Raw genomic sequence first — 10,537 nt, 5'->3', positions numbered from 1 at the left:
AGCTTGTAAGATTTTTACTATTGTACGTATGTTAGTTTGTAAGGTATGTATCTATGGGCCTTAGTCGCCTGATAATAAATGATATTTATTTTTTTAATTTAATTTATGCTCCAGTGATAAGCGTCCTAGTTAAAAATTATAACAAAAGGGCGTAGCGGATCCACGCGACCCTGAGGCAGTGGCGGATTTGCTCTAAGGCCGAGTAGGCCCGGGCCTAGGGTGGCAGTCTATATGATGGGTGCTGAGAAAGGGGCGTCTAGTGCTTGCTACAGGGCCTGGGGCCTAGGACGGCAGATACTGTAAATCCCCCACTGCCCTGAGGGCCTACCCCAAACCACTTTCGACATTTTGTCTCTCTGTCGCACTTGTAAATTCGTACGTAAGTGTGACAGAGAGGCAACACGTCGAACTTGGTTCGCGGTAGACCCTCTGATTCTGTCACCATATCTGTCTCTCTATCTCTCTCACTCATACCCGTGTTCTTGACAGACGTTACGGCGGACCACATTCCTGACGATCCACCATGTTCGTGGTCCAGTGCGCCTATTAGCAACAGCTTTTAGAACAACTAAATTAAGTGCCTAAGGTTGTGTGAAGCGTTTTACAGAAGAGAAAAAAACTATATCCATCCCTTTTCAGGCCATAATACTAGTACAGCGAAACTACAGTATGATTCTCTATAACTATGCACGAATAAGAAAAGATCCTGGCCAAACCATATATTCAATGTTATCCTAATATCCCACATACATATGACTTATGGTCACCCTAATTAGAAAGAGATGCAACGGCCCACCTTGACTTCTCATGTGGACACACTTTTTGGCTAATGTACTCTGTCCGGTTTACTCTCTAGGTCCGTGGGTATTACTGGTATTGGTCATTGTTGAAACGATAATATTGTAATCGTCGCATAACTCATTAAAATCGTCATATTTTGATATTGTTTTGAAATTTGTCTCTTGCATATCTGTACACAGTGTAATAAATAACACCAAGGTATGTATGTATGAACAACTGAGGATAAAACGCAGAAATAATAGAAATTACAAAACTATTGCGTCAGTATCAAGTCAGTATTTAACAAGTATCGGCCAGAGAAAACTTTCGTTCTGTTATATTATGGTAAAGTTATGGCATACATTTATTTCTTATTTGTAGGTACGGCCATGTACGGCTTAAATAATCCACATGAGCTTGAGCTATAATTATTAGCTCTATCTCACTTTTTACTTTCATTTCATTTGATTTCAAGAGTATGTGAATTGTCAAGTTATTTTTTACAAAATGTCTGCTGCAAATTATCTCCGTGGTATTTTATTCTACTATGATGCTATTTATTATGTAAATAATCCACACAATGGCTGGTCATCAAATATTTCTCATTGTTTGTAAACATTGCATCATTTGCATCTAATTTGGCAATATAGAACTCCTTAGCTCAATTATAAAAATATACAAAGCAAGTAAGAATGGATATTTTTATCATTAGCTACAAGTCTTATTACATCTATCACCAAAAATATTTAATATTTTACACGTTTTAATTATATATTGATAATGGTACCCTGATATTATTTGGAATAGAAAACTGCTGTTAGGGTAGCATCCGTTTCCAGACTTTTCTACAAAAAGTGTCCGAAGACCAAATAGATTTAATGAGCCCTTAGTAAGGACATGATATTCACCAAGGTGCTAGCTTATACTATTCTTATCCCGTTTATTGGAATAATTGCTGTTCTATTGAAAATACTGTAATATTTTCCAGCAAGGTTTATTAATTTCTCGTAAGTGCATCTTGTAGTGATGCAATCCTATGTTTATACAGTTGCATGTTATGAGTATGACCATAAAAACAGGCATTTCATTGGAACCAATTCTGTTATCAATGTTGCAGTTTATTGTGTGCAGTGAAAATTTTTTAATCTTTAACTGTTTCTATGCCACTCTTTTTAAGGTAAATTCAATTAATCAGTATTTTTTGGTAAAATTATTATTCATTTATTTTACTTGGCCAAAGTTAAGCCCGCGCGGCGAAATTAGGGGTCCTTACAGTAGATATTTTTTTGATATACATTTTCCAACACTTATCAATGATTTGCAATATTGATAATGCGGTTTGATTGGAACTCTATGTAGTACCAGGGGTGCGAAACTCCTGACTTCGGTCAAACTCGGCTCCGTTCGGCTCAGCATTGCTCCAAGCAATTATTAGGGTTGGCACCACTTGACTTCCTTTTGCGTGCACGACCACAGATAAGATAATCACTTGATTTTTGACAACTCTAAATAGCAGAAAGGGATAGTGCCATATATTAGAATAGAATAGAATTGATTTATTCGTAAGCACAAACAATCGGTACAATACATTACATTATATAAAAGAAAACATAAAATAAGATTAAAGTGCCACGAAATGGTCCCATCTCAGCATGTTGCTGGTTATTAGAAAGGGACAGCATGATTCGACCCTGAACCGCTGTCAAACTTCGTTTTTGTGGGAAGTTTCCTTTCTGTACGGTAGTACATACTATTAATTATTCTGTGGTAGTACTTAATGCTTGGAATAGTTTTATGTAAGAATATAATCATACTATTACCTCTTCTCATTTTCAGAAATAAGGCCTAAGAAAAAATGGGTAAAGGTAAGTACAAACAATCAATTTAAGTTATTTCAGCTTAAAATAAAAGTGCTTGTCAGTCTTGGTGGTTATAATGAAGATTCCAGCGAAATCATATAGCTTTATTTATTTTTAAGATTTCGTACCTCAAAAGGAAAAAAACGGTACTCTTATAGGATCACTTTGTTGTCTGTGCGTTCACCCGTCCATCCATCTGTGTCTCTGTCAAGACCCTTTGTCTCGGGAACGCATGGAGGTATTGAGATGAAATTAAAACCATATACTCAGATCTTACAGTCCCTTGAAGCTGTAAAAAATGAAACTTCCAAGTTAACGTAAAAAATATACGGTTGTTTGTGCTGCAAAAATGGTGCACTTATCACACTACACTTATACACTTTCAACTTTCAAGGGAATCAAAATTTATAGGGTACTTCCCGTTGACCTAGAACTATGAAATTTGATAAGTAAGTAATATATTGTCTTATACTACAAGTATGGGAAAAAATCTGAAAACTACCTGTAAAGTAATAAAATTAAAAATAAGTTAAGGTATGGATCCTTGGTGGGCGAATCCTCCTATTGTTACAACGAAAATGTATACGGATATTAATATTTGAGTCTTTTTTCTATGTTTTTTGTGAGTTTTTTATTTTTATAGGGAAGAAGAAGGGAGGCAAAGGGAAGGATGAAGAGCCAGAGGTGCCCTCTATGAGTTCTTTGTCTCTTAGTGATGCACCTTCTACATCACAGTCTGGGGCTCAGGCAGAAGAGGAGGCTTCTGGTTTGACGTCTGCTGCTGCCAAGAGAAAGGCAAAGAAGGCTGCTAAAGCAGCACCCCTGGAGGGGTCAAAACCTCGCTCTGTGCCTGTGACATCTATATCAGAGCCAGAGCCCGAGGCGCCTAAGCCAGCACCAGAGCCAGTCAAACCAGTTGAGGAAGACAAGGCGAAGAGTGAGGAGAAGGAAGAGGAAGGTGGACTGGGATTGGGCATGGAAGGCAAGACCAAGAAAAAACCTAGAAAGAAGAAGCCGTCATTAGCCTCACAGGAGGCTGCTGTACCAGCAGGTGAAATTGCTGCTGGTACACCGGCGCCAGCTGGGCAAGTTGCAGCTGTAGCACCTGCATTGCCAAAACAAGCTGCTGCGTTTGGTCCTGCAGCAGTAGGGCAAGCTCCTGCATTCAGGGCTGCACCACAAGGGCAAGCTGTTGCATTTGGACCTGCACCACCTGCTGCTGGTGCACTTAGTCAGCCATGGCCCCCAGCACAGGCACAGGCTCAAGCGCCATGGGCTGGGTGAGAATTTAATTTTTGACAATATTACTCTATTTCAAATTCTCTTTGGTTTTGCTTAGGTTGTTTGGAGATTGTTTAGAAGTCCCCATACCTGGTTGCTGTTTGTAGTGATTGTAGTGAAGTATGTTAAATGTTTATAGGCGCGGTGGAGGCCGCGGGATGCCCTCTGGTCCACCAGGAGGCTTACCACAAGCAGGCCCGCCGGCTGGCAGGCCTGGCGCGCCGGGCGCCCCACCGGGCTACGCTCGCCAACCAGGGCCTCCGGGGCCTCCAGGGCTGGCGCAGCCTGGGCCACCGGGATATGTGCAACAACCGGTCCCACCAGGATATGTACAACAACCACCAGGCCTACCAGGCTTTAAACAGCCTTTGCCACCAGGTTTTGGTCAGGCCAGACCGCCACCGCAGCAGCAGGTACCGCCTCAGCAACCGCAGTCGGCGCGCCAGACCACGCCCCCTGCGGCGCCTGGCCCACAAGGAGATAGGCCCGGATCGGCCTCTAAAACCGTGTGCCGATACAAAATACCTTTGAAGATCGAAGGAAACTCCGTTCCCTGTAGGCCTATTAAGGTTTTGACTAATTACTTGGAAATGAAGATAGCGCCGCTTAAAATAGTAAGTTTCGGTAATATGTTAAGAACAAGCTTTTTTGTAAAACACTGATTTAAACTTTCACGATTATTAAACATTATCAAACTGCACTCAAAAATTTTAAAACTTGAATACGCGATTAAGTCCCGAGTGCAGTTTGATAAAGCTTTTTTGTATTTTCTCACGTGTATAATAAGGGTGGTATCACACCTGTCCAATGTGTATTTGCATCTCACTTTTTGCTTAGTGATAGAGTGAGACGCGATGCACATTAGACCAAAAGAGTGGATAGGTGGAATACCAATACTATCCTAATGAAAACTTAAGGTAATTTTGCATAAACTAATTTTCCTACTAGTTAAATTTCTTTTTTCGAATTGTCATATTGAGTTAACCACTATGGAATTTATATGAAAACTGCAAAGTGAGGTTGTGGTCAAGTCACCTACTTTTTAGTTTTATCTAATTTACTACTTAGAAATTGTGTAAATAAAAAAATAACTGCTGTCCACGTTTTTCTAATAATTATCTGGTGCTTTATTTCGTGATTTTCGTGCATGGTGTGAAACAATTTATATTACATACAGGCAATATCCCTATTGTTTTTGTTGACATTTTATTTTATATTTCAGCATCGCTACGACGTTACGTACAAACCGGACAAGCCCAAGAAAATGATTTCTCCCGTATTTGTAGCGATAAAGAAAAAACATTTCCCCAGGGAACTGATTGCATTTGATCAGATGAAAAATTGCTACTGTCTGAAGCCCCTGCCGAAGGTGTCCGACACAGACCGTTATGCGATAAACGTGAGTGAAACTAAACATTATGAGTTATTTTAAAAACAAGTGCTTCATTGATTAATACAAACAACAATTCCGTTCAACATTCAACAATATCATCATCATCTTCCTCGCGTTGTCCCGGCTTTTGCCTCGGCTCAAGCGAGCCTGGGGTCCGCTAGGCAACTAATCCTCAGAGTTGGCGTAGGCACTAGTTTTTACGAAAGCGACTGCCATGTGACCTTCCAACCCAGAGGGTAAACTACCTTACCTTATTGGGATTAGTCCGGTTTCCTCACCATGTTTTCCTTCACCGAAAAGCGGCTCGTAAATATCAAATGATATTTCGTACAATAAGTTCCGAAAAACTCATTGGTACGAGCCGGGGTTTCTAACCCGCGACCTCCGAAATGAAAGTCGCCCGCTCCTACCGCTAAGCCACCAGCGCATTCCGCAACGTTCAACAATATATTGTAGGTATTATTTTCAAGTCAACTCTATCTATTGAAAAAATGTGGCCTGTAACCCATTTGTTTTAAGGTACCAAGATGCAAAAAGATGTGTAAGTATTTGAACTTGTTAGACTTGGTGTATATTGAATATGATGAAACTAATCATTTAAGCTAAGCTTAGCTGGATCCAATTTTAGTCAATGTAACACGACATGATGCTTTCAGGAAGAATATATCGATGGAAACGGAAAGAAGATTCCTGTTGAAGTTTCTTTCAAATTTACTGGAATTGTGGATCTCAGTACTATAATTACGTAAGTCTTCGTCAAATAAGTATCCACTTCAAATTCTTAATCATTTCACTGTTTTTGGCTTCCAACAAGACTTACGTGTCCAGTTTTTAAAAATTCTTTTGACTTTAACAACCATTAGATTATTGCAATAGCTTGATTTGATCTTAAATAGGTGCGTCGACAGATTATCTTAATGCCTAATTAGTTAACCTCCTAAGGCCCTAGGTCCTACCTATAGTACCTACTTAATCATTTCGATGAAATTTAAACCATATTAAAATAGGAATAGAGTTGCAATCGTTTTGTTTCGTTCAATTTTCAAACAAAACAAAATCAACTTTATTCCCTGCGTTATACGTTCAAATTTCAGAGGCAAATTTTGGATTTTTGTTTGTATGGATATATATTTGTATTTAAAATGTGTTGTGAATATGTAAAAACAGTTATACTTTTTCTATCAGGTACATGAAGAGCGGGGGCAGCTCACTGAACCCGCCCACTGAAGCCATTCAGTGCATCGACGTAATCTTACGACAGGGCACATTGGAGTCTTACATAAAGGTAATTGTGAAATTAACATTGTAATTTTCAATTGTGGTTGTAATGTAAAGTAGTCGCTTCTTGCCCAAAATTGGCAGCACTGAAGAGTGAGTACTGACCTTTGTCTGTTTGTTCATTTGTTCATCTGTCTGTGTAAGTTGAGGATCCTGACCACAATTTTTGTCACACTGCATTTTTTTCAGAACTATTTATTTTCTCTATACTATACTTCGTTATTTTTAGCATTAGAAAAATAGTAAATAATCTACGTGTCTTTTTATTGAAAAACGCTTTAAAAAAATTAGTAACTATTACTTATGAAAGCAAAATAATGTCGTATACATAATTTATAATTGTTACATATTGCATTGCTGTCACTTCTTTTTCAAAAATGAGTTTCAATAAAAAGACATGTCTAGATCGCTTACCTTCATTCTAATGCTAAAAAAAAACGAAGTACAACATACGAGTATAGAACGGGCCGAGGTTTAACCTACGAATTTATTAGTCCATGCATATACGAAAGGTTAAAATGAATGTATTCTACACAAATGAGAAATACTTTGTTTTACTTAGAGGATCTGGTAGGCCCAGACGGAGATGGCGGGACGACCTGCCGGAGATTGCTCAAAACCGAGACGAATGGAAATCGAGGGGGGGGGGGGACTTTGCCCAGCAGTGGGACACCATATAGGCTTATATAATAATAATAATTACTTAGTGTTATGTTTAGGCGGGCCGGCAGTTTTTCAAGCGACCGGCGCGTCCGATCGACCTCGGGGACGGCCTGGAGATGTGGACGGGAATGTTCCAGTCTGCGATCTTCACAACGCGCCCCTTCATCAATGTCGATGGTGTGTTGTATTATAACATTTATAACCCATTTCTTCTACCATTTGTTACACTTCTGATTATACCTGAACATTTTTAAGATTGGACTACTCTGTTAAATAAGGGGCACTGTCACAAATCAAGTTCTTATGGATTTAACAGTATTGCTTTCTTCGCCGCTTATGGTGCTTTCACCAGAGACTAGTAAATAACCAGGACGGACCAACTCCATGCAACACCGCCTTCCTCGCGTGCCTTTTTACTATTATTTCATTTTAGCTTATTTATTTATGTACCTATTACATGTAAACTTCAAATTCGACTTTCCTGGCCGCTGTTATATGCACAATTAAATATTATAGTTCAGTTGAGAGCCCGTACATGAAAAGTACCCAATTACAGTTTACATTTTATTAAACATTTTTTGATTAACATATTTTCGGAAATAATCGGTCTGAAAGAAGAAAAAACGTTTTCCGCTAACTCCTTAACCATGGGTCTAAAAAATATGAAAAAAATATCGTGAAAGTAAAGCTTAGTAAAATGTTGCAATGAAATATATAGCGAACATGATCGGTTAAGCGTTACTTGCACCATTTCACTAACCCGGGTTAACTGGTTTAACCTGGAGCTACCATGGTTACCAGTACAATTTGACACTGGGTTAACAGTTTAACGGCTTAACCCCGTGTTAGTGGGATGGTGCAAGTGGCCCTAAGCCGTTTTTGAGTTATCGGAGTTAAATCCCTATTTTTGTTGACAGTGGCTCACAAAGGCTTCCCTCGAGCGCAGCCCCTCGTGCAGGCTCTGACCAACGACTTCAAGCTGAGCACTAACGAAAAAGTGGAAAACCAGCGAAGCAGAGGCGTGGACTCCTTCCAGGCCTTTGTTAAAGGACTCAAGGTTAAAATTCAAGGATTTTAAAGCTACTCCATCTTGTATATGCATATACATAGTAATAGGTATTAGTTTATCTTGTAGTAGTTTGTATTTTATTATTATGTTTACGTATTTTGACATCACGATTAAATTTGTCCTTGTAAGTTATGAATTTTTCCTGCATCAATGATAACTGGCAAAAAACTATCAGCAAGCGTAATGCGGGTCGAATTTTTCTATAATATAATTGGATGGCTTTCACCAAAACCATGCAACCCTTTGAACGCCACGGCTATTTTATATAGCACACCTTAGTGCACCTTATTGGAATGCATGAAGATCGATATTAATCGGTAACCGTGCGCGACTGTGGTCTTTGACGGTCAAAGTATTAATAGTATAAAATTTCTTCTCCATACACAAGAAAGCAGCTAAAGATCTGCATGCCTTGATCCAGTATTGTTACCCGTACTCTGTAGGTATGTATCATCATCATCATCATTCTAGCCTTCAGTCGCCCACTGCTGAGCATAGGCCTCTCTTCGTGTACGCCACTTATCCCGGTCCTGGGCTAGTCTTATCCAAAAGTGCCCCGCGATTTTCCGAATGTCATCCACCCAACGAGCTAGCGGACGCCAGGCGCTTCTTTCATCCGAAAGCGGCCACCAATCCGTCAACATTTTGGTCCACCTGCCATCACTCTGCCTAGCAACATGTCCCGCCCAACTCCATTTAAGCTTGGAGATGACGTCACCCACGTCTCGTACCTTGGTGCGGCGTCGGATTTCGACATTCCTCACTCGGTCTTGCAGTTTAATGCCGAGCATGGTGCGCTCCATGGCTCTTTGTGCTACTCGTATTTTATGCACAGCCCCCTTAGTGAGCGTCCATGTCTCGGCACCGTATGTCATGGTGGGCAGGACACATTGATTAAAGAGGCGAGTTTTCAGGCATTGTGGAAAGTTATCAGATTTGAGGATGTCCGCAAGTTTGTTGAATGCCGCCCAACCCAACTGGATTCTTCTGGAGATCTCCTTTTCCTGTTGTTTTTTGTCGAAAGATAGAATATGTCCAAGATACACGTATTGCTCGACCACCTCCAGCTCTTCGGCTCCCACCGTTATGGTGAGATTCGAAAAGCCAGTGATGTTCGTCATAACTTTGGTCTTGGACATATTCATCTTAAGACCTACCTTTATAGAAGCATGGTATAGTCCTTGAATCATGCTTTGGAGATCATCCAGGGACTCGGCAAACAAAACAATATCGTCGGCGAATCTCAAGTGCGACAAAAAGACACCATGGATATTAATACCGGTCTTGTGCCATGCAAGCGTTTTTATGACGTCTTCTAGTACCGCCGTAAAAAGCTTGGGTGAAATGGTGTCTCCTTGTCGCACGCCCCTTTTAATGGAAATCGGGTCACTTGTCTTATGAAGACGAACTTGCATGGTTGCCGAGCCGTACAGCTCCCGAAGCAAATCAACATAGCGCGCATCTATTGAACAGCGATGAAGAGCGTCAAACACGGCCCAATGCTCGACACTGTCAAAGGCCTTCTCATAATCGACGAAGGCCATGCACAAGGGCCGGTTGTATTCGTGACATTTCTCCATCAGCTGTTTTACCGCGTGAAGGTGATCAACCGTAGAAAATCCGCTTCGGAAGCCGGCCTGCTCGGGAGGCTGGCATTCGTCAAGGTTACGAGTGATGCGGTTGCAAAGGACTTTGGAAAAAAGCTTGTAAGTATGTGAAAGGAGGCTTATAGGGCGATAGTTAGCGAGTTTTGAAATGTCTCCTTTTTTGTGTATGACTGTGACGATGGCAGTTTTCCAAGACTCTGGAGTTCGAGTATCCTGTATGACCTGGTTAAAGAGTTTTGCGAGAATATTAAGGGCAGGCTCGCCACCAGCACGTAGTAGATCGGCTGTTATGCCATCTTCACCAGGAGATTTGTCAGCTTTCATATGGTATAAAGCATTTCTAACTTCGCTAACTATTATTGGTGGTATGTTATTGTCTTCTATGTACGGTACGGGTGGTGCTCTTACATCGGTTGTGGTTGACGTTGGCTTTCCGGCATGCGAGGAATATAGGTTTCTGTAGAAATTTTCAACTATGTTAACAATTTTGTCCCGATCTGTGACTAAATTGTTATCATCGTCTTTAAGTTTCACTATTTCCTTTGTACCTGTTTTTAACTTTCTTCTAAAAACTTTTGGACCTCTGTATTGTTCTATTGTATTTACT

The 10,537-nt window shown here is 40.4% G+C and overlaps 1 protein-coding gene across 1 annotated transcript in view; it reads left to right on the top strand.

Moving 5' to 3' along the window:
* Positions 1-879: 879 nt before the first annotated feature.
* The window catches only part of LOC134796917 (protein argonaute-2-like), a 29,751-nt gene continuing 20,093 nt past the window's right edge, over positions 880-10,537 (top strand). Inside the window, exons 1-9 of the mRNA XM_063769117.1 lie at positions 880-999; positions 2,617-2,645; positions 3,283-3,919; positions 4,060-4,534; positions 5,143-5,319; positions 5,970-6,058; positions 6,499-6,598; positions 7,311-7,431; positions 8,172-8,311. Coding sequence (XP_063625187.1) covers positions 2,636-2,645; positions 3,283-3,919; positions 4,060-4,534; positions 5,143-5,319; positions 5,970-6,058; positions 6,499-6,598; positions 7,311-7,431; positions 8,172-8,311 — 1,749 coding nt within the window. The 5' untranslated portion in view covers positions 880-999; positions 2,617-2,635. The remainder of the gene's footprint in view (positions 1,000-2,616; positions 2,646-3,282; positions 3,920-4,059; positions 4,535-5,142; positions 5,320-5,969; positions 6,059-6,498; positions 6,599-7,310; positions 7,432-8,171; positions 8,312-10,537) is intronic.

The sequence above is a fragment of the Cydia splendana genome, chromosome 1 (genome assembly GCF_910591565.1).
Source record: "Cydia splendana chromosome 1, ilCydSple1.2, whole genome shotgun sequence".
In the NCBI taxonomy this organism is placed as follows: domain Eukaryota; kingdom Metazoa; phylum Arthropoda; class Insecta; order Lepidoptera; family Tortricidae; genus Cydia; species Cydia splendana.
This window is presented reverse-complemented; position numbering and strand designations above follow the sequence as displayed.